The following is a 27,665-nucleotide window of genomic DNA, read 5'->3' as shown; positions in this document are numbered from 1 at the left end:
TACCACAGTTATATAACAGAGTGGGTAGACATGTTCCCTGCCCACAACAGGCTTAGTCTAGTGGGGGAGAAGCATGTTATTATAACTAAATTACAGATATGGACATTAGTGCTGGGAGGCAGAGGGAAGGGTGAATAAAGGGTGAAGTTTCAAGTGTAAGGAAGACACAGAACGGAGTGGGAGAAAGGATTCCTTGGAAGTGGATTCTTGAGAAGGAGGAAGCTAAATCTGAAAACCCAAATCACCTAAGTCTGAATGAAACAGAACACAATGGCCCGCGGGGAATTAATTTCCTGGAAACGAAGTGATTGAGGCTTAACTAATCTTCGCCCACAGCACTGGTTAAGTTAGAACAAAAAAACCAGCCAGTATCCTGAAAGCGCCGCAGTGGCCAAAATGATCACGGTCTGGTTAGAAACAAGTTTCAAGACCACCTGGAGATTCAATTTCTACTTCAGATTGCTTTAAAAAACTTCAGGAATATCCAGGCAAGGCAAAAGCCACCTTCTGGCATGGCTGAGGTCCGCCCAACTCAGACACAGGCAAACTCATCTCCTCACGCCTACACACGGGCTTACGTACGGACCAGAAGTAGCCTTTTTACGGATCGGAATTGGGAAGAAAGGGTGGACGGGTGAGGCGGGTGGGGAATGGATAGGGGAAGAAGGAGGGAAGAGGTGGGAGTGGGTGGGGGAGGAAAGGCCGGTGACAGACGGGGAAGGAAGGGGCAGGTTTTTGAGGTAGGAAGGATAGCGGTGTTGTCTACAGGATGGAAAGAAAATACGGTGTGGGGGGATGGGGACAGGGATGATGTGGGAAGATAAGGAGTTCAGTTTTGGACAGGTTTAATTTGAGGCGTCGCGGCGACATCCAAGCAGAGACGCCTTGAAGGGAGGAGGAAATGAGAGATCGCAGGCAAGGAGGGAGGTCAGGGTGGAGAGGAAGGGTTGGGTATCACCCACATAGTGGTGGTAGCTGAAGCCACGGGGGCAAATGAGTTCTCCTAAGGGAGTGGGTGAAGAGGGAGAATAGAAGGGGGCCGAGGACGGAACCTCGAGTAAGCACTTAAATACCTACCATGGGAAAGAAAAAAAACCCGTCACCACACCCCCACCAGCTGAATGCCCCCCTGACATTCAAGTTACGCCAACTTCTCTCCCACAGTGTTACCTACTTACAAAATTGAACTAGATATGCCGATTATAAACACATATATATACATATACAGCTAAGCCCCTTTTCCCTCTGCTCCTCCCCTCCTCCCTTCCCCTCCCCTCAGCACTGTGCTCATTTGTATAGATTTTTTACCCTATTTATTTTGTTAATGAGGTGTCCATCCCCTTGATTCTATTTATCGAGATTACGTTGTCTTGTTTTTGTCCGTCTGTCTCCCCCGATGAATAGTAATAATAATAATAATAATGTTGCTATCTGTTAAGCGCTTACTATGTGCAGAGCACTGTTCTAAGCGCTGGGGTATACAGGGTAATCAGGTTGTCCCACGTGAGACTCACGGTCTTCATCCCCATTTTCCAGATGAGGTAACTGAGGCCCAGCGAAGTGAAGTGACTTGCCCACAGTCCCACAGCTGACAAGTGGCAGAGCCGGGATTCAAACCCGTGACCTCTGAGTCCCAAGCCCGGGCTCTTTCCACTGAGCCACGATTAGACCGCGAGCCCGTCACTGGGCAGGGGCTGTCTCTATCTGTTGCCGAACTGTCCATTCCAAGCGCTTAGTACAGTGCTCTGCACACAGTAAGCGTTCAATAAATACTACTGAATGAATGAATCTCTCTCTGTGTATATGTGTACAAAGACAGATATATATAATAACGATGGCATTTGTTAAGTGTTTGTTACTATGGGGCGAGCCCTGTTCTAAGCTCTGGGGGAGATACAAGGTAATCAGGTTGTCCCACGTGGGGCTCTCAGTCTTAATCCCCATTTTACAGATGAGGTCACTGAGGCACAGAGAAGTTAAGTCACACAGATATATATACATATAAACATAGTCCCCTACACTGTAAGCTCACTGTGGGAAGGGAACGTACCTCCCGGCTCTGTCCTCTGCCAAGGACTTGGTACAGTGCTCTGCACCCAGTAAGCCCTGACTAAATACCACTGATTGCCACGTATTCGCTCACGCCCAACTACGGAGAGAACGTGTGACCTCCCCACAGGACGCAGTCTACGCGATCGGTGTGAGAAGTCACCTCTCTGAATCCTGCCAGGATTTCTCCGGTTCGAAATCTTTCACGGCTTTCTCCGATTTGTCCTCTTTGTCCTCCCTCTTCCTCCCTCGCTTCTTGCGCTCCTCTTCTTCGGGGGGTTTGCTCCGACAGGCCAGCAGGCATTCCAAGACTCGCTGATGCTTCTCCGAGTTGGAGATGTGGGCTCTGACCAGCGTTTCCAGTTCATTCCACATAATCCGGTACTGTTCGTCTCTACGGAGCGGGGAGCCAAAAGACATTTCTCTTGAAAAACGTGCAACGGGAAAGGGTTCGTCCTATCCTTCACGTCAAACGAAAGCGGCCGACGAAACCGAAAGCATGATCGGGCTGCTTTTTTGTTTTCTTTTCCTCTGGCCCTGACAGATTTATCTTCCGGGGTCAACTAATTTCCCTACTTGGGTCAACTGCCTAGTGATAAAAAAAAAAATAAAATTCGGCGAACGTGTATCCGCGTCCGTGACTCTTTAAGTTTACCTCTTGGGACCCTTTCCTCTCGTCCCGACTGTGGAAATGGGCAGAGGATCGTTCTTCCTCTCCATATCCACCAAGTTGTAGATCGTCTTCTGGCAGTTGAGCACGTCTTCGTCCGTCAAAGACTCTCTCACGATCACGCTGGCTAATGGCACCACCTGAGGGGGAGGACCAAAGAGCCGCCATCTGAGTGATCGTCAAACACTCCAAGTCGAAGGTTAATCTCATTCGACCTCCTAGTTTTAAGGGCTGGAAGGGATCTCCGGGCCCCCGTCTTCAGTCGGGCTTTATCTGCATCTCCCGCCAGACACCTCCGCCCCTCTTCCGCTAAACTGGGGAGTTCTGTGGGAGGAAAGAGGGTTTCTTTCCTGTTCCCGACGCTCTCGATGCAGGAGCAATCCACTCCTCACGACGGCTACTTGGAGGACGGGCCTTCCCCACTTACCGAGCAGCAGCGAGGCCTACGTGGATAGAGCCCGGGCCTGGGACTTGAGCTCTAATCCCCGCCCCGCCCCTTGTCTGCTGTGTGACCTTGGGTAAGTCCCTTCACTTCTCTGGGCCTCAGTTCCCTCATCTGTCAAATGGGGATTAAGCCTGGGAGCCCCACGTGGGACAGGGACTGGGTCCAAACCTATTGCTCTGTACCTACCCCCGCGCTTAGAACGGCGCCTGACAGAGGAAGCACTTACCAAATACCCTACTAAGAGAAAAAAGGGAAGAATATCAAAAACGGGACGAGGACAGGAGAAAGGCGAACACTTACCGCTTGCATGTTGAAGATGGTTGTTTGTGAAATGATCATAGGCCAATAACGAGTATGTTTTTCTAACTGATCTTTGGCTCGTTCCAGAGGGATCTCAACACTTCCGTCGAGCTTATATCTGGGGTCTAGAAAAGGAGTTAATCTGTTTTCCCTCATAAATTCACCAAAATCCTAATGATAAGCAAACGAGACAGAACCAGGACTTATTTTCCAACTTTTACATTCCGAACATCATAGTCATCTTTCGGACTGTGTTACAAAACAAAAGGAAAGCCCAACATCTTCCCCCCCTTATTTTATTTAAGTCCGGGCACTTTTCGGGTCCGTTACATTCAATTTGAAATCTGGCACACGTGCAACGAAAGGAGACTATTTCAACCTACGGATGCAACTTTGCCTGCTTTGGGGCAGTAAAAGTCCTCGAAAATTTAAAATAGGGACTTCTTTGCATTTTAATGAACTCGGGCTGCTTAAAAGTACAGATGACAGATTTTGGATTTCCATCACTGCAGGTTAGAAAAGGGATCGGAATATACACGGCAAAGAACCCAGTAAAACCAAAGTAAAGCCCTATAAGGTGGGGAGATGTGTTCCAGATGGACTTCCTTCCCTAAGATTCATTCATTCATTCTTTCAATAGTATTTATTGAGCGCTTACTATGTGCAGAGCACTGTACTAAGCGCTTGGAATGTCCAAATCGGTAACAGGTAGAGACAGACCCTGCCCCTGACGGGCTGACAGATTCCCTATTGGTCATCTGAGAATTCCCAAATCCCCTGGTCTATTTACTACACGAGATGCACGGTTCACAGGCGAGTCGGTACCGACCCCGGAATTGCTAAGTGACAAAATCTGGATCGCCGTCACCCTCATCCTCGCCGTGGCTCAGTGGTTATCTCCATTCATTCATTCAATTCAATCGTATCTGTTGAGCGCTTACTGTGTGCAGAGCACTGTACTAAGCGCTTGGAAAGTACAATTCGGCCACAGATAGAGACCATCCCTACCCAACCACAGACTCACAGGGGTCCTCTGCTAGTTTAGGAGGAAAGCAGCACGGAAGCGGTGTGGGCTAGTGGAAAGAGCCCAGGCCTGGGAGTCAGAGGACCTGGGTTCAAATCACCACTCTGCCTCTCGTCTGCGTGTGGGCAAAGCTGGGGCAAGTCACTTTAGGTTTCTCGGTCCTGTATTAAAATGGGGATTAAATACTTGTTCTCCATCCTACATGGATGGTGAGCAGGGACTGTGTCCGACCCGATTCAGCGCTTACTAAAGTACTTGGAACAGAGTAAGTGTTTACAGCTCACCTCCTCCAAGAAGCCTTCCCCGACTGAGCTCCCCTTCTCCCCCTACTCCGTCTACCGCCCCCATTCACCTCTCCGCAGCTAAACCCTCTTTTCCCCGCATTTCCCTCTGCTCCTCCCCCTCTCCCTTCCCATCCCCTCAGCACCGTACTCGTCCGCTCAACTGTATATATTTTCATTACCCTATTTATTTTATTAATGAAATGTACATCGCCTTGATTCTACTTATTTGCTATTGTTTTAATGAGATGTTCATCCCCTTGCTTCTATTTATTGCTATTATTCTTGTCTGTCCTTCTCCCCCGATTAGGCTGTAAGCCCGTCAAAGGGCAGGGACTGTCTCTGTTACCGATTTGTCCATTCCAAGCGCTTAGTACAGTGCTCTGCACAGAGTAAGTGCTCAATAAATGCTATTGAATAACTAGTATCATAAAAAAAACCCAAAAAAGAAAACACTGTAATTCTCCAACAAATTCCAGTGCATTGCACGAGGTGTACAGATGGTCAGTCCGCTAGCACGTGCGGGGTTTCTCTTCCTCAACACACGGAGCCAGGCCTGGAGGCTTGCTTGTCTCTAGCTCCTAATGTACCACGCTTCTCAAAAGGAGATGTGCACCGGAAATTTCCCCGGAATAACTTTTGCAAAAGAAAGAGAAAGAAGAGAGTCAGGAGCGACTCTCGAGAAGCAGCGTGGCTCAGTGGAAAGAGCCCGGGCTTGGGAGTCAGAGATCACGGTTTCGAATCCCGGCTCTGCCACTCGTCAGCTGTGTGACCGTGGGCGAGTCACTTCACTTCTCTGGGCCTCAGTTCCCTCATCTGCAAAATGGGGATGGAGCCTGGGAGCCTCACGTGGGACAACCTGATGACCCCGGATCTCCCCCAGCGCTTAGAACGGCGCTCTGCACGTAGTAAGCGCTTAACAAATACCAACATTATTAGGAGCGAGGAGGGCCCGTCCGTCCGTCGGAGCCTTACCGTGATCCGGTAGTCCGTCACCCGTCCGCCGCACCCTTCGCTGATGGAAGGAGGATCTTCCAGGATGGAGCGAGAACTGCTCAGGACGTGCAGAAAGATCTCGCCTCCGTGGCTGCTGAGCATGTGGCTGATGACTTTGGAGCCGGACTTACGGGGCTGCTCCAGCAGGACGGAACGACCTGGCAAGAAGCACGCCGGCCATGTTCATCGCCCGCTGCCCAGGGACGGCTCCCTCCCGTCCCGGGGGACCTCGGCACGCCCACCTCCCCGTTCGGACGGACGGCGCGGAGAGGCAGCGAGGCCCGGTGGCTAGGGCCCGGGCCCGCGAGTCAGGAGGATCTGGGTTCTAATCCCGGCTCCGCCACTTGTCTGGGGACCTCGGGCAAGTCACTTCCCCTCTCTGGGCCTCAGTACCCTCGACTGTAAAATGGGGATTAAAACGGTGAGTCCAGGGTTGAGCAGGGACTGTTTCCAACCTGATTAACCTGTGTCTACCCCAGCGCTTAGTATAGAGCCTGGCATACAGAGAAGCAGCGTGGCTCAGTGGGAAGAGCCCGGGCTTGGGAATCGGTGCTTGGCACATAGTAAGCGCTTAACGAATACATTTAAAACAAAAACAAAAAATTGAAATCTCTGAGCAGCTAAGAGTTTTTATCGCTACTGATGTGGTTGTGTTGACCGCCTCATCGTGACCAAATGCTCGTCACTTCTCCCAGACTCGCCTTCCCACTGGCCCTCACTCGCGATCTTCCTGCCTCCCAAGGCCATTCCCCGACCGTCCTCCCTCTTCAGATCCACCAGGCAACAGCGCTCTCCAACTTCTAAGTCCTCTTGAATGCCCCCTTCCTCCAGGAAGTCTTCCCCGCTCAATTCCCAACTCCTCAGGCGGCACTAACCCACCGGCCACGTTTACAGTCATTCTGGGCATTTCTGGCTAAACTCAGTGACCTCATCTGTAAAACGGGGATTAAGTCTGTGGGCCCCACGTGGGACAACCTGATCGCCTTGTATCCCCCCAGCGCTTAGAACAGTGATTTGCACATAGTAAGCGCTTAACAAATGCCACCATTATTATTATTATATAGTAAGCGCTTTGTCATTAGGCCGACCCGTGGACCCGTCGTCCTGAAGACGGTTCTCTACGTCCTCAGGCACCCGGATCCATTCGACCCGACCGGGAGTTCTAATTCTTTCCTACAGGTAGGGACTTTTTACGTTTACCCTCACTCTCCTCCGCTCAGAGCCTTATCGAAGGCCCATCTCCTCCAAGAGGCCTCCCCTGACTAAGCCCCACCTTTCCTCTTCTACCACTCCCTTCCGCGTCATCCTGGCCCTTGGATTAGACTGTAAGTCTGTCAATGGGCAGGGAGTGTCTCTATCTGTTGCCGAGTTGTACACTCCAAGCGCCTCATACAGTGCTCTGCACATAGTAAGCGCTCAATAAACACTATTGAAAGAATTTGCTCTCTTTATTCAACCCTCCCTCAGCCCCACAGCCCTTATGAATGGATTTATTTCTATTAATGTCTCTCTCCTTCTAGACTGTAAGCTGGTCGTGTATATATCTATAACTCTTGTCATATATAATTCTTGTGCATGAATCTATAGATCTATTTATCTATTTTGATGCTATTGCTGCCTGTCGACTTGTTTTGATTTGTTGTCTGACTCCCCCTTCTAGACCGTGAGCCCGTCGTTGGGCAGGGATCGTCTCTCTCTGTTGTCGAATTGTACTTTCCAAGCGCCTAGTACAGCGCTCTGCACACAGTAAGCGCTCAGTAAATACGATCGAATGAATGAACGAAGGTGCGCAGGGACCGCGTCTACCAACTCTGTTCTACTGAACTCTCGCAAGCACTCAGTACAGGGTGATAATGTGTGACTGTGGGCAAGTCACTTCACTTCTCTGGGCCTCAGTTACCTAATCTGTAAAATGGGGATTAAGACTGTGAGCCCCACGTGGGACATCCTGATTCCCCTGTGTCGACCCCAGCGCTTAGAACAGTGCTCGGCACATAGTAAGCGCTTAACAAATACCAACATTATTATTTGTTAAGCGCCTACTATGTGCCGAGCACTGTTCTAAGCGCTGGGGTAGACAGAGGGTAATCAGGTTGTCCCACGTGAGGCTCAGAGCCTTCACCCACATTTTCCAGATGAGGGAACAGAGGCCCAGAGAAGTGAAGTGACCTGCCCCCTGTCACACAGCTGACAGGTGGCGGAGCCGGGATTAGAACCCATGACCTCTGACTCCCAAGCCCGGGCTCTTTTCACTGAGCCAGACTGCTTCTCTACAGGGTAAGCACACAGCAGGCGTTCAACAAATAAGATCGACTGATTGACCGACGGGGGAAACGTAAACCGGGCGGCGAGAAGAAAGAGCTCGGGATTCTACTCCCGGCTCTATCAACTGCCTGCTGGGTGACCCTGGGCAAGTCGCTTCACCTTACGGTGCCTCAGTTGCCTCATCTGTAAAATGGGGACTCAATACCGGTTTTCTCTCCACCTGAGCCTGTGGGCCCCACGAGGGACGGAGGCCAATCTGATTACCTCGCATTTCCCACAGTGCTTGGCACCTCGCAAGGGCCTGACGCACAGCACAGTTATTATTAACTTTCCCTCTACTCCTCCTTCCCTCCCCGTCGCCCCGACTCCCTACCCCGCTCCCCGCCCCACGGCACTTGTGTACAATTGTACGTATTTATTATTCTACTTATTTTATTAATGATGTGGATATAGCGATCATTCCATTTACATTGATGCCCGTCCACTTGCTTGTTTCATTGTCTGTCTCCTCTCTTCTAGACCGTGAGCGCGTCGGGTAGGGATCGTCTCTGTTGCCGAATTGTACTTTCCAAGCGCTCAGAACGGTGCTCTGCCCACAGTGAGCGCTCAATAAATATTCATTCATTCATTCACTCGTATTTATTGAGCGTCTACTACGTGCCGAGCACTGTACCAGGCGCTTGGAATGGACAACTCGGCAACAGATAGAGTCAGTCCCTGCCCAACGACGGGCTCACAGTCTACACGGGGGAGATAGCGAAGCAAAGCAAAACAAAACATCATCGTCAACATAAATAGAATCGCAGATATATACACAATTGAATTAATTGATTAACCTTCTGTGCCGACCTCGGAGCCAAAGGGGTTGGGGCGGGGGGGAGATTGGCTTCCTGGCCGCCGATCAAAGCAGCCACGATATTGCTGGTCCACTGCCAAGCCCATAGAGAACGAGCACGATCTTGTCTCTTGCTTCCCCATCTCCAGGGAGACAGGGAGAGAGAGAAACAGGCCGTGGCGGGTTCCCTGAGGGCCCCGGAAACATTCCGCGTGGAGTTTTGGGGGGCTTTTTCGATGGAATTTGTCAAGCGCTCACTACGTCCCAACCCCTGTTATGAGCGCTGGGGTAGAGCCAAGGTAATCAGGACCGCGTCCAACAAGGAGCTCACGGTCAGAATCCTCATTTTACCGGTGAGGGAACTGAGGCCCGAGGAAGTGAAAGGACTTGCCCAAGGTCACACAGGCAGACGAGCGGCGGATCCGGGACTAGAACCCGGGTCCTTCTGACTGCCAGGCCCGGCTTCTAGCCACTAGGCCACGCTGTAGCTGTCATAAAGGCAGGAGTCAGTCGCGTTTATTGATCGGCTACTGTGTGCAGAGGACTGTACTAAGTACTTGGGAGAGGACAACAGAACAGACACGTTCCCTGTCACAGTCTACAGGGGAAGACAGACATCGATATGAATAAATAAATGACCGATACGTTCACAAGTGCCGCGGGGCTGGGAGAGGGGATGAATAAAGGGAGCGAGTCAGGGTGACGCAGAAGGGAGTGGGAGAAGAGGAGGGCTTAGTCTGGGAAGTCACTCTGGGTTCACTTCTCAAAGGGGTCCATTCCCCAGCCGCCTGCTTTTGACCCAAAAAGAGCTCCGATTTAGGACAGGGACCAGACCCACTTATCCAATTATCTGCCATCTGCTCCACAGTTTAGCATTCATTCAATCATATCTTTTGAGTCCTTACTGCGTGCCAAGCACTCTATTAAGTGCTTGTTTGACACCAAGTAGAGGCTCCATGGTTTTTTACTGCCCTTATTATTCTTATCGATCATCATCGGCAAAAAGTCCAATGGACCTAGAGACGTACAGTGCCCTGGTGGACAGAGCCCAGGCCTGGGAGTCAGAAGGAATCCCGACTCCCCCACGTGTTTGCCGGGTGGCCGCAAGCATGTTATTTTACTCGTCTGGGCCTCATCTGTAAAATGGGGATTAAGATTGTGAGCCTAATGTGGGACAGGGACTGCATCCAACCTGATTAGCTTGTTCTCTACCCCAGCGTTTAGAACAGTGCTTGGCACATAGTAAGGGCTTAACAAACACCATCATTATTATCATCATCTCGCCCTCCTAAATCTAGGCAAAGCCCTTTACAGTTTACAGGCCGAAGCAATCGCAGCTCAAGAGATGAGAGCGTTTATCAAAGGAATCAGCTCCCTGACTTCTCCTTTGCAAGAAGAGGCCCCTCCAAATGATTTTCCAAGCGATTTCTGGGGGTCCAACTAATTTGTGTATTGGCTCCCCTTGGAAGAGTACGCACCTTAAAGAACACCCAATAAGAACCGATCCCACACGGACTGCTCCTCATCTAATCCCATCGCAAATAACGCGGAAGGCTGTTCGGTGGAAAAAAATTACCATTTAGGAGAAAATTGGTAAGGCAGGAGGAGGGTCTGCTGTTTACGTCGACGGGTGAGATTCGGTAGGCTCCGGTGCAGTAATGGAGTTCTGAAAATAGAAGGGCAAATGGACATCAGCCTTCTGGCGAGTCAGGATCACCAAGACGACAAGCTTAGCAAAGTTCTGAAACCGCTCTTAACCACCTCCCAGGTTCTTCTTGACGGAGAAGACTGAATCCCTGGGCGAACCAGGAATCCATCCAATCTGATTATCTCCTATGCCCCCCGTGCTTAAAAAATATCCTAAAATGCCATTTCTAAGTGTTCCTGACCACCCCTCTTCCTTTGCATCGGGGGAAAACCACTTCACTGCCCGGCTTCAAGCCCCCCCGTTCCATTTGATTGATTGATTCATTCATTCAATAGTATTTATTGAGCGCTTACTATGTGCAGAGCACTGGACTTAGCGCTTGGAATGTACAGATGGGCAACAGATAGAGACAATCCCTGCCCACTGACGGGCTTACAGTCTAATTGGGGGAGACAGACAAAAACAATAGCAATAAAAAGAATCAAGGGGATGTACATCTCATTATCTCGTTAACAAAATAAATAGGGTAATAAAAAATATATACAAATGAGCAGACGAGCACAGTGCTGAGGGGAGGGGAAGGGAGGGGGGAGGAGCAGAGGGAAAGGGGGGGAAAAGGGGGCTTAGCTGAGGGGAGGTGAAGGGGCAGGGAATGTGTCTGTCCTATTGTTCTGTTGTCCTCTACCCAAGCACTTAGTACAGTATTCATTCATTCATTCATTCGTATTTATCGAGCGCTTACTATGTGCAGAGCACTGTACTAAGCGCTTGGGATGAACAAGTCGGCAACAGATAGAGACGGTCCCTGCCGTTTGACGGGCTTACGGTCTAATCGGGGGAGACGGACAGACGAGAACGATGGCGATAAACAGAGTCAAGGGGAAGAACATCTCGTAAAAACAGTGGCGACTAAATAGAATCAAGGCGATGTACAATTCATTAAAATAAATAGGGTAACGAAAATATATACAGCTGAGCGGACGAGTACAGTGCCGTGGGGATGGGATGGGAGAGGGGGAGGAGCAGAGGGAAAAGGGGGAGAAGAGGGTTTAGCTGCGGAGAGGTGAAGGGGGGGGTAGAGGGTGCAGAGGGAAAATGGGGGGAGCTCAGTGTGGGAAGGCCTCTTGGAGGAGGTGAGCTTTAAGTAGGGCTTTGAAGAGGGGAAGAGAATTAGATTGTCCGAGGTGAGGAGGGAGGGCGTTCCGGGACGGCGGGAGGACGCGGCCCGGGGGTCGACGGCGGGACGGGCGAGACCGAGGGACGGCGAGGAGGTGGGCGGCGGAGGAGCGGAGCGTGCGGGGTGGGCGGTAGAAAGACAGAAGGGAGGAGAGGTGGGAAGGGGCGAGGGGATGGAGAGTCTGAATCTCCTCTCCGACTCCCTTGAAGCTCACGCCCGTCGCTTCTCCCGGACTCGCCTTCCCACTGGCCCTCACTCGCGATCTTCCTGCCTCCCAAGGCCATTCCCCGACCGTCCTCCCTCTTCAGATCCACCAGGCAACAGCGCTCTCCATCTACAAAGTCCTCTTGAATGCCCCAGGAAGTCTTCCCCGCTCAATTCCCAACACCTCAAGCGGCACTAACCCACCGGCCACGTTTACAGTCATTCTGGGCATTTATGGCTAAACTTACCAGTATACTCGGCAACTTTCACCCGAAAGACGCGTTTCACCGCCTAATACGCCCATCTTCTCCTCCCAGTCCCCTCTATCTGGACAGAATTTGTGTCCATCTTGCCCGCTAGATTGTAAACTCGTTGAGGGCAGGGACTGTGTTTTGCATTCTCCCAAGGACTCAGTACAGTGATCTGCATGCAACGAATGCCAATCAACCAGTCAATTGATAGTATTTATGAGCGCTTACTGCGTGCAGACCACAGTATTAAGTGTTTGGGAACGTGCAAATCGAATTAACAGATACCTGTGCCGTCAAGGAATTTACAATCCGATTACCACTGACCATCTATCTGGCTGAGCATTTTAACCCATCTGGCTGAGCATTTTAACCCTACCCCAGGAAGCAGGACGGTCTAAACGGAAAGAGCCTGGGCCTGGGAGTCAGAGGAGCCGGGTTCTAAATCCTATCTTGCCACTTGTCTGCTCCGTGACCACGGATAAGTCACTTCACTTCTCTGTGCCTCGGTTCCCTCAAGTGTAAAACGGGGACTCGGTCCTACTCATTACCCTATTTATTCATTACCCTATTTATTTGCTAATGAGATGTACATCATCACCTTGATTCTATTTATTTGCTATTGTTTTAATGAGATGCTCATCCCCTCGATTCTCTTTTTTGCCATTGTTCTCGTCTGCCCGTCTCCCCCGATTAGACCGTAGGCCCGTCAAAGGGCAGGGACTGTCTCTATCTGTTACCGATTTGTACATTCCAAGCGCTTAGTACAGTGCTCTGCACATAGTGAGCGCTCAATAAATACTGTTGAATAAATAATAAAATACTATTGAATACTCCCTCTACTTAGACTGGGAGCCCCCTGTGGGCTAAGGACTGGGTCCAACCTCATTATCTTGTAGCTACCCCAGCGCTTACTACACAGCTTGGCACATCGTAAGAGCTTAGCAAACACAATTATAATAATAATGATATAAATACACGAAAAACTATAAAGTACGTGTGCGTACATGTATGTAGGTATGAAAAGCAACATGGAGTAGTGGATAGAGCACGGGCCTGGGAGTCACAAGGTCAGAAGGAGAAAGACTCTCAAACACTATTGCATTACAAGGCTGATCTCCTCTGAACATCCTGCCTCAGATATCTCACCTTACCTCAGAGTGGCATCGCTCTGAGCGGGAGACCAGCTAACTTTTATACTCCGAAAAATAGCCGGTATTGTGTGCCACAAAAAGTCTGTTCCTTTAAAGAAACCCAAAACAACAACATCCTCCTCTCTCCTTCCCACCAAAAACCCCTCGAGAGAATCTTAAAGAACGGCGGCTCCCGGGCGCATCCCTTCACACCGTTTTTCATTTCTTGCAAAACCACCTACCCACACTGTTGGTCCGTGGAGTGCACCACTTCAGTGTTACGGTTTCTTTAAACGAGCCTTCCCTGCTGCTACCCGAATGTATATCTCCTGCAAAGAGAGAGAAATATTACCACTGAAAGGGTTCGCGCGGTCACCTCCCCAGACGGGTCTCCGGGGTTGTGAGTTGTAAAATCTGTCTTCGACTTGATTTCGAAGTGACCAGGGTGGAATCCACCTTTACGTAGTCGTCCTCCACACTCGCAGAAGACACCACTGAACGGTGGAGTTCACTCACAGATGCAAACGTGACTGACAAGGGCAACGGGGGACCCAGAAACCAGCCCCAGAGTGCACGCGGAAAAGGTCGTCTCTCGCTGCGTCATCCGGGTTGACGCCCGCGGTGTCTGGTGCTGTCTTCTCTTTCGCCTCCTCGTCACGTGCGCCTCAGGAAGCTTTCGGCTCAGAAAATCGGCTCCTTTCTCGAGAAGAGAACGCCGTACGCCCTGCGCCCGGCTCCAGGTCTCCAGCGGGGACGCGGAATTGCCTGAAGCTCTGTTTTACCGCGTCCGTCTTGACCACACCGTGGGAGGGGTCGCAACGGTCGGCCCAAAGCGGAGTCTACACTGACGGCTGGGGCATCTGTTGAGCGCTTACTGGGTGGCAGACACCGTTCTAACCGCCGGGGACCTGCTCGGTTACGTCGGACACGGTCCCCGGCCCGCACGGGGTGCACGGTTTAAGTAGAAGGGGGCAGGTCTTCTGACCCCCAGGCAAGACACAAGGACTTTTGAAGAGAAAAGATATATGCTTATGCTTTTGAGCGGCAGAAACGTTCACAGGTTCACCCTCCCAGTCAAAGGAGGGAGACCGACCGCCGTCCATATCATCTGCTCTTCGTTTGCAACCATACGGGGATTTGGGGGAGGCACTGGGGCAGAGGGTGTCTCTGTGGGTTTGTGTTTTGAGACTTTCCGGGGCTTGCAACCTCTCTGAGGAAGTTTCTTCTCCTGGAGAAGCGGGATCCCTCCCTCCTTCCTCAATCTAGGGCAATGATATTGAGCTCTTACTATTCGCAGAACTAAGTCGCCACTAAGCACTTGGGAGAGTACAATACCACTGAATCAGCGGACCCGTTCCCTGCCCATAACGAGCTGACGGTCCAGAGGGGGAGACAGACATTAATATGAATAAATCCCGGATAATTTAGACTTTAACGATGCACAGATAAATGCTGTGGGGTTGGGAGTGGGATGGAGAAAGCGGCACGGCGGAGTGGACAGAGCGGGGGCCTGGGAGTCAGAAGGTCATGACACCGTGAGCCCCACGGGGGCCGGGGACTCTATTTGCCTGTATCCACTCCGAAGCTCAGCGCGGTGCCCGTCACACGGTAAGCGCTTCACAAATACCACGATTCTTACAACAATAATCCGCATTTATCCAACGGACATCGGCATAGCGCGGGTTCTAATCCCGGCTCCGCCGTTCGTCAGCCGCGTGACGTCGGGCAAGTCGCTTCGCTTCTCTGGGCCTCAGTTCCCTCATCTGTCAACTGGGGATGAAGCCTGGGAGCCCCACGGGGGACAAACTGATCACCTTGTATCCCCCCCCTCAGCGTTCAGAACAGTGCTTGGCACATAGTAAGCGCTTAATAAATGCCATCATCATTATTATTATTATTCCTTGCCCAGAACGAGCTTACTGTCAAGTGACGGGAATAACCCAACCAGCTGCCGAACGGAGAGCGGAAACTGAGGAACCGAAAGCGAGGAGGGCGGAGGGCACACGACAGACCGGGGCGGGGCCGGGATCAGAACCCATGACCTTCTGACGCCCGGGCCCGGGCTCTATGCTGCTGAGAGACCCGTTCCCACAACGAGCTTAATAATAATGACGGTATTTGTTCAAGCGCTTACCGTGTGCGAAGAAGCACTGTTCTAAACGCCGAGGGGGACGCAAAGGGGATCGGGCGGTCCCACGTGGGGCTCCCGGTCTCCATCCCCATTTTCCAGATGAGATCGCTGAGGCGTGGAGAAGTGAAGCGACTTGCCCCAAGTCACAGAGCGGACAAGTGACGGGGCGGAGATTAGAACCCACGACCGGGGGTGAAGCGTTCAGAACCCGGTCTGACAGAGCCACAGACGGCGCTGCTTCCCGGAGGATCGCTGGCGGTGGGTCCGTGGCGGGGGCCAGCCCGGAGGCGCCTGCCGTTGTCGGCAAACGGGCCGCTGGTTTTCCGCGGAAGCTTTGTGAGGGACGAGAGGTGGGGCGGTGAGAGAGAACGGAGCAGCGGGGGCTGCAGACCTGCCGAAGCACGAGGCCACGGACAACCATCTTTGTATGCGCATAAGTTGACCGGGGACCAGGAGTCCCACGCTGGCCTCTGGGCCTCAGTCGTTCCCCATGGGACGGCGGTGGGGTGACGATAATGACGGCATTTGTTAAGCGCTTACTACGTGCAGAGCACCGTTCTAAGCGCTGGGGAGGATACACGGTGAGCAGGTTGTCCCCCGTGGGGCTCACAGTCTTCACCCCCGTTTTACAGTTGGGGGAACTGGGGCCCGGAGAGGTGAAGTGACCTGCCCAAAGTCACACAGCTGACGAGCGGCGGAGCTGGAATTCGAACCCATGACCTCTGACTTCCCAGCCCGGGCTCCTTCCACGGAGCCACGCTACTTCTCTTGCATCCACCCCAGCGCTTAGTACAGTGCCTGGAATATAGTAAGCGCTTCACAAATATCACACTTACTATTCTTCGGAAAGTTGCAGGAACTTCGGTACTACGGGTGCCTCTTCTAATACAGACCCTCCTTAAATTATAACTTCAAAAGGTCCTTTTCCCCAAGGCTTGATTATGTCTCTGGCTTTCCTTGGGGGCTTGCCAAGTACTCGACCCCTTTGGGTTTTATAAATCTAATAATAATGAACGATGGTATTTGCTAAGCGCTTACTACGTGCCGGGGCACTGTTCTGAACGCTGGGATCGGTACAAGGTCATGAGGTTGTCCCCCGTGGGGCTCCCAGGTTTCGTCCCCATTTGACAGATGAGGGAACTTAGGCCCAGGGGAGTGAAGTGACTTGTCCAAAGTCACCCAGCTGACGCGCGGCGGAGCTGGGATTCGAACCCATGACCTCTGACTCCCCAGCCCGGGCTCTCTCCACTGAGCCGCGCCGCTTCTCGATCCTACTCTATCACCTCCCCAAAAGAGAACAAGAGCGACGGAGCGGGCGGCCGACGCGGCTGGGTTTTCCCAATTCGTACGTCGGCCAAATGATACCTGACCGAGGAACTGGAGAGGAAAGGGGAGGAGACAGAGGAATCTACCTACTTTTGGGTTGGTTTTTTTTGTTTTTTTTTTTACTTAATCAGATATTTTCCTAAGTCAAAGTTTTCCCCATCTGCAGTGGCCTGAAACGCACCTTCAGATCCTCTCTAAGCCTGCAGCGTGGCTCAGGCAAGAGCCCGGGCTGGGGAGTCAGAGGTCATGGGTTCTAATCCTGGGCCCTGCCGCTCGTCAGCTGGGTGACTCTGGGCAACTTAACTTCTCTGGGCCTCAGTTCCCTCGTCCGTAAAATGGGGATGAAGACTGGGAGCCCCACGGGGGACAACCTGATCCCTCAGTGCTTAGAACAGTGCTTGGCACACAGGAAGCGCTTAACAAATCCCATCATTATTACTAAGCTCATTGTGCGAATGGGTCTCTCAGCAGCACAGAGCCCAGACCCGGGAGTCGGAAGGTCATGGGTTCTAATGCCGGCTCCGCCACTAGTCTGTTGCGTGACCTTGGGCAAGTCACTTCACTCCTCTGGGCCTCAGTGACCTCATCTATAAAATGGGGATTAAGACTGTGAGCCCCTTGGGGGACAGGGATTGTGTCCAACCCGATGATCTTGCATCTACCCCAGCGTTTAGAAAAGTGCCTGGCACATAGTAAATGCTTAATTAATACCATCATCATCATCATCATCATCATCATCTCTGTTGTATTATCAGCTTATCAGCTGTGTGACTTTGGGCACGTCTGTGCCTCAGTTCTCTCATCTGGAAAATGGGGATGAAGACTGTGAGCCCCACGGGGGACAACCTAATTACCTGGTATCTACCCAGTGCTTAGAACAGGGCTCGGCACATAGTAAGCGCTTAACAAATACCAAATTAGTAGTGGTAGTACTGCACTCTCCCAAGCACTTGGTAGAATGCCCTGCACACAAGAAGCGCTCGATACATACCAACCGACTGATTCAAAGAGGGAACGGGAAGTAGAAAAAGACAGTAAACTGAGGTCAGGAGAGCAAATACTGAGAAACACAGCTGCTGTACTAGATACGCATGCCCGCCTTCCCCCCGGCTTGTCTGCTGCAGGCTTTAGCATAATAACAATAATAATGTTGGTATTTGTTAAGCGCTTACTATGTGCAGAGCACCGTTCTAAGCGCTGGGGTAGAGCCAGGGTCATCGGGTTGTCCCACGTGAGGCTCACGGTCTTCACCCCCATTTTACAGACGAGGGAAGTGAGGCACAGGGAAGTGACTTGCCCACAGTCACACAGCTGACAGGTGGCAGAGCCGCGATTCGAACCCGTGACCTCTGACTCCCAAGCCTGGGCTCTTCCCACTGAGCCACGCTAGAAGTCAAACAGCCCCCAAACCTCTGTGTGACAGAGTGTCAGAGAGCCCTGCGCTGACAAACGGCTACCGGCATCTACCGGGATTGGAAAAAAAAGACTCGGATGGACCCGGAAGAAAATCACGTTAAACGTCCTCCCTGCTCCTCCCGACCTTAGAGAAAATAAAACCGAAAGACCCCCCAAACCACTTTCTTATTTGCCAAACACTTCCTTCTCGCTATCACTTTCGACCGATCTGAACACCTGCGATTTCATAAAACAGCGGTCAGATGTCACCCGCTTACTTAAAGAGACACAATCCTGGGCATTCCTCGATGTTTCGTTTTTAATTATCCCGACGGCGACTGCCGTGGAATCAAGTGCGGGGGTGGCTTCGATCCCATTCTAAAACGCAGGAGTAGCTTTTGGGGGAACACCCGAAGCTTTAAACGGCTGCCTGGAAATCCTCCCGTTCCCGCCCTTCCGGTATTGATCATCTTTCACTTACCGCTTTTGATGAAATCTACATGCGCTTCCTTGTGATGGAGCAGTTCCACATCATAGTTGGCCGACGTGTTTGCGTGCTGCTCTTCCTTGAGGTGAAAACGAAAAGGTTTTTGAAACGCGTCTTCGGAAGGCACGGCAACCCGACGCTCCCGTTTTTCTTTTCGCTCGCGACCAAGACACCTCCGGGGTCGTCGGACACGACGCGACGAGCTCTGGGTCGTTTGCTGAGGGCGCAGCCTATTTAAAGATGGACCGTCTGGGCCCCGTGGATTCCCGGCCCGTCGGGGAGAAAGTCACGACGAGGTGCGAACGGACGACGCCATCGTCTCACACGTCTGAACTAAAAGGGGGCGATCGGCAGCTGAGGACGTCACACCTGATTAGCCGTCTCTGAAATCTTTACCGCAATTTTACCAGACGCCAACAGCGCTCACAGGGAAAGACCCTTTCGGCCGCTTTTTCCCCTCCCCGTAAGAAACTATTCCGCTCTCACTCCCCCGATTAGACCGTAAGCCCGTCAAACGGCAGGGACCGTCTCTATCTGTTGCCGACTTGTTCATTCCAAGCGCTCAGTACAGCGCTCTGCACGTAGTAAGCGCTCAATAAATACTATAAATACTATTGAATGAATTTTACGGTGGAGATTCGGGAAGGCGAATTCACTCCGATCACGATGAGGGGGCCCGGGAGCCAAAGACTGGTTTTCGAGAGGGCCGAGCATCTTTAAATAGTTGCGGGAGATCAGCAAACGCCCCGTCCGACACCGACCCAACACGGAACGTTCATGGGGGGGGGGAGGGTTCGGAGGGAACCGGATGTTCCCTCTCATTAAAAGGACAAAAGGTGGGAGGAAAAGCCACACCAGCGGCACGCAGCTCTAGGAATCACAAACTCAAATGAATTCAAAATACGACTGAAATCGATCTTTTCCCGCTGGGATCGGCATTCGCATTCCACCGGAGACGTAGGGGGGAATAAACTCCGCTACGGACGGGTCACTGTCCGCAGAACAAACGACAGGAGGACCGTACAGCGTCTACCAAGGAGCGCTAGCTAGCGATTTTAAAAATCTAGCCATTTTTCCTTCCCTGCCTTCTGGGCACCCCACCCCGGCCGGTCTGCCACGTTGTGTCGGAAGCCGAGGGCGGCTGCCTCTGCGGAGGCGGGAAGACGGTCAGGTGACCGAAGGGAGGAGCGGGGAGAAGTGTCACGAGACCTCACCGAGGAAAAGCGGTTTTAATCCGCCCCGCCGTCAAACGAATGAGTCTCGGCGTCTTTTCCTCGAGGCCTCCCCGAGCTCCGCCCACGGGGCCCCGGAGACCCGCTGGTCTCGGACTCCCTCCGGATTCCAACCGCCGGCCCGTCGTCGGGCGGGCGGAGAGGAAAAACGGCCGCGGCCGCTACGGAACGGACGAGCCGGCCCTCCGGGACAGAATCCCAGACCGAAGGTTCCCTAGAGAACGGACGGGTCACACTCGGCCCCGGGGCACGGCGACCGGAGAGGACGGTCCCGCCGCCTGATCCGATCGACGGAGCTTTCTGGACGGTGATCCTCCCCGGTGTGTACTAACCTGGTCACGGACACTGAGCGTAGGCTAGCGGAACGGAAGCGGGGAGAGAAACGGCGTCAAAATCCCCGTCAAACCAACGGCGGGCCCGGCGCCGACGCGGCGCCTCCCAAGAGGGGGGGTGGGGAGGGGGGAGACGGACGGGACGACTGACCTTCATGGGGATATTGGTGATGGTGGTGGAGGCCAGGTCGAAGTGTTGCTGAACTAGGACGTTCAGCTTGGAAGCGAGGTGTCTTCCGGCGCGGACGCTGTGCACTTCGCTGCTCAACACCGGGGACAGCTACAAACGACGGGAAGCGGGGGAGCGTCAGGACGGGAGGCGGGCGCTTCCCATTATCAAGGAAACGCTCGGGGCTTCTCGAAGGAAGTAAAAGTCAAAGCGCCGTTTCCGCCCTCCGGTGCCCCCGAAGTGATAATAGTAACGATAACGTTGGTATTTGTTAAGCGCCCGCTATGTGCAGAGCACCGTTCTAAGCGCCGGGGGAGATACGGGGCCGTCAGGTTGTCCCACGTGAGGCTCGCGGTCTTCATCCCCATTTTACAGATGAGGTCACTGAGGCCCAGACAAGTGAAGTGACTGGCCCACGGTCCCACAGCTGACAAGTGGCGGAGCTGGGATTCGAACCCGTGGCCTCTGACTCCCGGGCCCGGGCTCTTTCCACTGAGCCACACTGCTTCTCTAGACAGGGCCCGGGCCCGGGAGTCAGAAGGTCATGGGTTCTAATCCCGGCTCCGCCGCTCGCCTGCTGTGGGACCTCCCCCGGGCAAGTCACTTCGCTTCTCTGGGCTGCAGGTTCCCTCCTCTGTTAAATGCAGATGTTAAATGTTAGAGAAGCAGCGTGGCTCAGTGGAAAGAGCACGGGCTCTGGAGTCAGAGGTCACGAGTTCGAATCCCAGCTCTGCCACTTGTCAGCTGTGGGACTGTGGGCGAGTCACTTCACTTCTCTGGGCCTCAGTGACCTCATCTGGAAAATGGGGATTAAGACTGTGAGCCCCACGTGGGACCACCTGATTCCCCCGTGTCTCCCCCAGCGCTTAGAACGGTGCTCTGCACATAGCAAGCGCTTAACAAATACCAACATTATTAAATGCAGATGGAACGGTACTGTTTCTTTGACTAAAATTATAGCAAGGAGGAGGTTTTGAAGGCAAAATGGAAGCATCGACATAGTCTCAAAAAAAATAGTCCGTTCCCCCCCACCATCCCCACCGCGTGGCTCAGTGGAAAGAGCCCAGCCTTGGGAGTCAGAGGTCGTGGGTTCGAACTCTGGCTCCGCCACTTAATAACAATAATAATGTTGGTATTTGTTAAGCGCTTACTATGTGCAGAGCACCGTTCTAAGCGCTGGGGGAGTTAGAGGGTAATCAGGTTGCCCCAGGTGGGGCTCACTGCCTTCATCCCCATTTTACAGATGAGGTCACCGAGGACCAGAGAAGTGAAGTGACTTGCCCACAGTCACCCAGCTGACAAGGGGCGGGGCCGGAATTCGAACCCACGACCTCTGACTCCCAAGCCCGGGCTCTGTCCACTTAGGGCAAGTCACTTAACTTCTCTGTGCCTCAGTTCCCTCATCTGTAAAATGGGGATTAAGACTGTGAGCCCCACGTGGGACAACCTGATTCCCCTGTGTCTACCCCAGCGCTTAGAACAGTGCTCGGCACATAGTAAGCGCTTAACAAATACCAATATTATTATTATTAGCCACGCTGCTTCACTTGTCAGCTGTGTGACTGTGGGCAAGTGGCTTCACTTCTCCGGACCTCAGTTCCCTCATCTGCAAAATGGGGATCGAGACTGTGGGCTCCGCATGGGACAACCTGATTACCTTGTATTGCCCCAGCGCTTAGAACAGTGCTTGGCACATAGTAAGCACTGAAATACGACTGTGAGCCCGTCAAAGGGCAGGGACTGTCTCTATCTGTTGCCGATCTGTCCATTCCAAGCGCTTAGTACAGTGCTCCGCACACAGTAAGCGCTCACTAAATACTATCGAATGAATGGACGAAATACTATCATTACTATTATTCTGCAATCGATCCATCGATGGTATTCACCGAGCGCTCACTATGCGCAGGGCACTGTACCGGGCGTTTGGGAAAAGGAGTGCGGCATAATAGGGCCAACGGTCCTTCCCCCAGCCCACTTAGGAGAAGCCGCGTGGCTCAGTGGCAAGAGCCCGGGCTTGGGAGTCAGAGGTCGTGGGTTCGAATCCCGGCTCCGCCACTTGTCAGCTGTGTGACTTCGGGCGAGTCACTTCACTTCTCTGGGCCTCAGTTCCCTCATCCGGAAAATGGGGATGAAGACCGTGAGCCCGCGTGGGACAACCCCGTTAACTTGTAATAATAATAATGTTGGTATTTGTTAAGCGCTTACTATGTGCAGAGCACCGTTCTAAGCGCTGGGGGAGATACGGCGGAATCAGGTCGTCCCACGTGGGGCTCACAGTCTTAATCCCCATTTTCCAGATGAGGTCACTGAGGCCCAGAGAAGTGAAGTGACTCGCCCACAGTCCCACAGCTGACAAGTGGCAGAGCCGGGATTCGAACTCGTGACCTCTGACTCCAGAGCCCGTGCTCTTTCCACTGAGCCACGCTGCTTCAGAGCTCGGCACACCGTAAGCGCCTAACAAACACCACCATCATCATCACTTACGCTGCCACATCCGGGTAGAAGCGGAGGAGAAAACAGACATTTCACGCAGAGGTGAAGGACGAAGCGGGCCATTCCTCAATCGGAAAGATCAGATATTATCGTCTTTGGCAAACGAGAACGCTTGTTTGGGTTTCGTGGGAGAACCGCTCGGATGAATTCATTTTAAACAACACAATAACCTTATTATTTTCGGCACACTGAGCTATTTAGCCCGAGACTTTCTTCTGATGAACAGAGAGTTCTAGGCCAGGAGGGGGGGGAAAAAAAAAAAAGAAAATGGAAAAAAATACTCTGAGCGATACAAAAGGACCGAGGTTCAGGAGAACGAAACTGTGAAGCAAAGAAAGGCCGGCCGCCGGCAAGCATGTCTTGCTGCTCCCTCTAGCAGAGGGGCAGGGAAGAGAAGCAGCGTGGCCTAGTGGCGAGGGCTTGGCGGGTCATGGGTTTGAATCCCGGCTCTGCCACTTGTCAGCTGTGTGACTGTGGGCGAGTCACTTCACTTCTCTGGGCCTCAGTGACCTCATCTGTAAAATGGGGATTAACCGCGAGCCTCACGTGGGACGACCCGATGACCCTGTGTCTCCCCCAGCGCTTAGAACTGTGCTCTGCACATAGTAAGCGCTTGACAATTACCAACATTATTATTATTCTTCTCTGGGCCTCAGTGGCCTCACCTGGAAAATGGGGATGAAGTCTGGGAGCCCCACGGGGGACAACCTCATTACCCTGTATCTACCTCGAGAAGCAGCGTGGCTCGGTGGAAAGAGCCCGGGCTTGGGAGTCAGAGGTCATGGGTTCTAATCCCGCCTCCACCCCCTGCCAGCTGTGGGACTTTGGGCAAGTCACTTCACTTCTCTGGGCCTCTGTTCCCTCATCTGTAAAATGGGGATGAAGACTGTGAGCCTCACGTGGGACAACCTGATGACCCTGTCATAATAATGTTAGTATTTGTTAAGCGCTTACTACGTGCAGGGCACTGTTCTAAGCGCTGGGGGAGATACAGGGTAATCGGCACATAGTGAGCGCTTAACAAATACCAACATTATTATTACTTTTATTACCCCAGCGTTCAGAACAGCTTGGCCCGTAGTAAGCACTTAAATGCCAACATTATTATTATTATTATTATTATTATTATTCCTCTTGTCCCACTCCCTTCTGCGTCGCCCTCGCACTTAGATTTGCTCCCTCTCTTCCCCGTTCTCTCCGCCCGACAGCAATTACGGGCGCACCCATTTATTTATGTCTATTCACGTCTGCCTCCCCATCGAGACTGCGAGCTCGTAGTTGGCAGGGAACCCGTCTACCTACTCACTTCCATCGCTCTCTCATTCACTCGTCCATTCCATCGCATTTACTGAGCGCTTCCTGCGTGCAGAGCACCGTACTAAGCGCTCGGAGAGTACGCAGCGTGGCTCAGCGGCAAGAGCCCGGGCTGGGGAGTCAGAGGTCACGGGTTCTAATCCCGGCTGCGTCGCCTGTCAGCTGTGTGACCCTGGGCAAGTCACTTCACTTCTCTGGGACTCAGTTCCCTCATCTGTCCAATGGGGATGAAGACCGTGAGCCCCACGTGGGACCACCTGATCACCTCGCATCCTCCCCCGGCGCTTAGATCGGTGCTCGGCACATAGTAAGCGCTTAACAAATGCCGCCATCATCATCATCATCATCACGATTCGGCAACAGAGCCGATCCCTTCCCGACAACGGGCTCACGGCCTAGAAGGGGGGGAGACGGACAACAAAACACGCTCGGTACAGTGCTCGGCGCACAACGGGCCCTCAAGAAACACCGCTGATGGAGCCCCGTTTTCCAGATTCCCCGCTTCCCTGAGAAGTGAAGTGACCGATCCAAGGTCGCAGAGCGGACGGGCGGCGGAGCTGGAATTAGAACCCGGGTCCTCCGACCGATAAACCGAGAAAACCCCCTACTCACCCCACCACCGCCCTCGTGGCGCTTGGTTTGGGGTTTTTAAATGGTATCTGTTAACCGCTCACTATGGGCGGGCACTGTGCTAGACACTGGGGTAGAAACGAGTTCATGTCCCACACAGGGCTCACGAGTCTTCATTCCCCACTCCAGAGATGAGGTCGCTGAGGCCCGGAGACGTTAAACGGCTTGCCCGAGGTCACCCAGATCCTTCCGCCTCCCGGGCCCGTGCGCTATCCCTCAGGCCGCCCTGCTTCCGTCCATACCTAGAGAAGCGGCGTGGCTCAGTGGAAAGAGCCGGGCTGGGGAGTCGGAGGTCATGGGTTCGAATCCCGGCTCCGCCACCTGTCGGCTGGGTGACCGTGGGCAAGTCACTTCACTTCTCTGTGACTCAGTTCCCTCATCTGTAAAACGGGGATGAAGACCGTGAGCCTCACGTGGGACGACCCGATGACCCCGGATCTCCCCCGGCGCTTAGAACGGTGCTCGGCACATAGCAAGCGCTTAACGAATACCAGCATTATTATTATTAATCCCGGGCCCCGCCGCTCGTCAGCTGGGTGACCTTGGGCAAGTGGCGTCACTCCTCGGGGCCTCGGTTCCCTCATCTGTCAAGTGGGGATGAAGACTGTGAGCCCCACGTGGGACGACCTGATCGCCTTGTATCCCCCCCCCCAGTGCTTAGAACGGTGCTTTGCACGTAGTAAGCGCTTAACAAATCCCATCATTATTATACTCTGAATCCTTCCCCTGGAGGGTCTGTCTCCCCCACTGGACTGTAAGCGTCTTGAGGGAGGGGGCCGGGTCTACTAATTAGACCGTAAGCCCGTCAAAGGGCAGGGACCGTCTCTATCTGTTGCCGACTTGTTCATTCCAAGCGCTCAGTACAGTGCTCTGCACATAGTGAGCGCTCAATAAATACTATCGAATGAATACTAATTTTACGGTATTTTGCTCTCCCAGTAGAGAGTTCAAAAACGAGTAAGTGATCGATAAATCCACAATCGCTACCTCGCCGCTTTCCTACTACAGCTGTACATTCCAAGCGCCTAGTCCAGTGCTCTGCACACAGTAATAACAATGCTGGCATTCGTTAAGCGCTTACTATGTGCCAAGCACCGTTCTAAGCGCTGGGGAGGATACGAGGTGACCAGGTTGGCCCCCGTGGGGCTCCCAGTCTTCATCCCCGTTTTCCAGATGAGGTCACTGGGGCCCAGAGAAGGGAAGTGACTTGCCCAAAGTCACCCAGCTGACGGGGGCGGAGCCGGGATTTGAACCCGTGACGTCCGACTCCTCAGCCCGGGCTCCTTCCACTGAGCCGCGCCGCTTCTCCGGCAGTAAGCGCTCAATAAATACCATCGAATGAACCCAGCCCACGCGCTTTGCTCCTCCGTGGCCAACCAGCTCCACCTCCCCGATCTCGCCGCCGACCTCCACGGTGCTCCGCACGCAGTGGCGCGCTCAGTAAATACCACCGAGAGACTGACTGGTTGAAGACGTGGCGCCGACGGATTAGACGACGTGCCCGGGCCGTTGGGAGTCCAGCGGGGAAGGCTCTCTGGGGGCAGGGGCAGAGAGGGGGAAGAGCCGGGCAGGGGACGGTCACTGAAGCCGCGTGGCTCGGCGGAAAGAGCCCGGGCTGGGGAGTCAGAGGTCATGGGTTCGAATCCCGGCTCCGCCTCTCGGCAGCTGCGTGACCGTGGGCGAGTCACTTCACTTCTCTGGGCCTCAGTTCCCTCATCTGGAAACTGGGGGTTCACTGCGAGCCTCACGTGGGACGACCCGATGACCCTGTATCTACCCCGGCGCTTAGAACAGTGCTCTGCTCATAGTCGGCGCTTAACAAATACCGACATTATTATTATTACTATTCATTCCAAGCCAGGGGCAAACCCCGCAGCAATCCAGGGCGCCTAACAGGAGCGGGCAGTCTCTCGCAGGGTGGGGCGCCTGGAGGGCACGGAGACAGAGGCAAGCGGAGAGAGAAGCAGGCGACGGAGCGGCGGGAGAGCAGCACTTGGAAGCAGGAAGGAGAAGCGGCGGCCCAACGGGCTCCTCTGACCACAGACCGGGACCGGACCCCGGGCGGAACGAGGAAGCGCGTGGACGTGTCCCTCCCCTGCACGTTGGCTCTACCGAGTCAAAAACCTCCCCATCGGAGGGGTGGCTTGACTTCTACCGCGTGGCACCGATGAGGAAAGGTCCCGGGCGCCGCCGACGGCGGCCCGGCGACGCCAGTGACCGACCCATCGCCCGGCCGGGGGAAAGCGAGGCTGAGAATCACATCGCCCACCGAAGCCGCTTTCCGGGAACCGTTGAGGAGAGGCGGGGCGGCCGAGCGGAGAGGGCCCGGCCCGGTGGGGTGGGTTGGAGGAAGGAGCTCGGCCCCGCGGGCCGGAGGGTCTGGCTTCTAAGCCCCGCTCTGCCCCGGGCCCCCCGGGGCACGGGGATCGGGTCCGATCGGCTCGGATCCACCCCGGCGTCGGGAACGGCGCTCGACAAACACCGCGACAACGGCCGCGGAGCCATCCCAGTCGCCCGATCCCGCCAGGGAACCAAAGAGCCGGTTACCTCCTTCTTCGGCCGATCGGACACTAAGCTATCTTCGCCCACCGGGTAGGTGTGGATGAGGACCAGTTCGCACCTCTGGATCTGCATGAGACTTTTAAAACAGAAACCGTAATTTAGAATTTCACAACAGAACTCGCCGACCGCCCCTCGGGCAAACCCGGATCGATTTCTTCACGGGGATTCGTCCCCACCACGCGGTCCCCCCTCGTGACTTCCAGATTCTGAACGTTTAAGGGTTGGCTGACTTCAGTGAGGTCTCTAGACGGTCGATCGCACCTGCCGAGCGCTCACTGGGTGCGGAGCGCTGTGCCGAGAGCCCTCGGAAGAGTCCAAC

At 53.5% G+C, this 27,665-nt stretch overlaps 1 protein-coding gene across 2 annotated transcripts in view; it reads right to left on the bottom strand.

Moving 5' to 3' along the window:
* INTS13 (integrator complex subunit 13) overlaps nt 1–27,665 on the bottom strand; it is a 53,060-nt gene that overhangs the window by 5,254 nt on the left and 20,141 nt on the right. For both annotated transcript variants that reach the window (XM_029057785.1, XM_029057788.2), the window contains exons 7-15: nt 27,332–27,422; nt 20,330–20,458; nt 18,609–18,693; nt 13,518–13,604; nt 10,442–10,531; nt 5,745–5,923; nt 3,465–3,635; nt 2,705–2,859; nt 2,213–2,443 (exon numbers count right to left, since the gene is read on the bottom strand). In XM_029057785.1, coding sequence (XP_028913618.1) covers nt 2,213–2,443; nt 2,705–2,859; nt 3,465–3,635; nt 5,745–5,923; nt 10,442–10,531; nt 13,518–13,604; nt 18,609–18,693; nt 20,330–20,458; nt 27,332–27,422 — 1,218 coding nt within the window. The remainder of the gene's footprint in view (nt 1–2,212; nt 2,444–2,704; nt 2,860–3,464; nt 3,636–5,744; nt 5,924–10,441; nt 10,532–13,517; nt 13,605–18,608; nt 18,694–20,329; nt 20,459–27,331; nt 27,423–27,665) is intronic.

Source organism: Ornithorhynchus anatinus, chromosome 2, assembly GCF_004115215.2.
Source record: "Ornithorhynchus anatinus isolate Pmale09 chromosome 2, mOrnAna1.pri.v4, whole genome shotgun sequence".
Classification (NCBI taxonomy): Eukaryota; Metazoa; Chordata; class Mammalia; order Monotremata; family Ornithorhynchidae; genus Ornithorhynchus; species Ornithorhynchus anatinus.
This window is presented reverse-complemented; position numbering and strand designations above follow the sequence as displayed.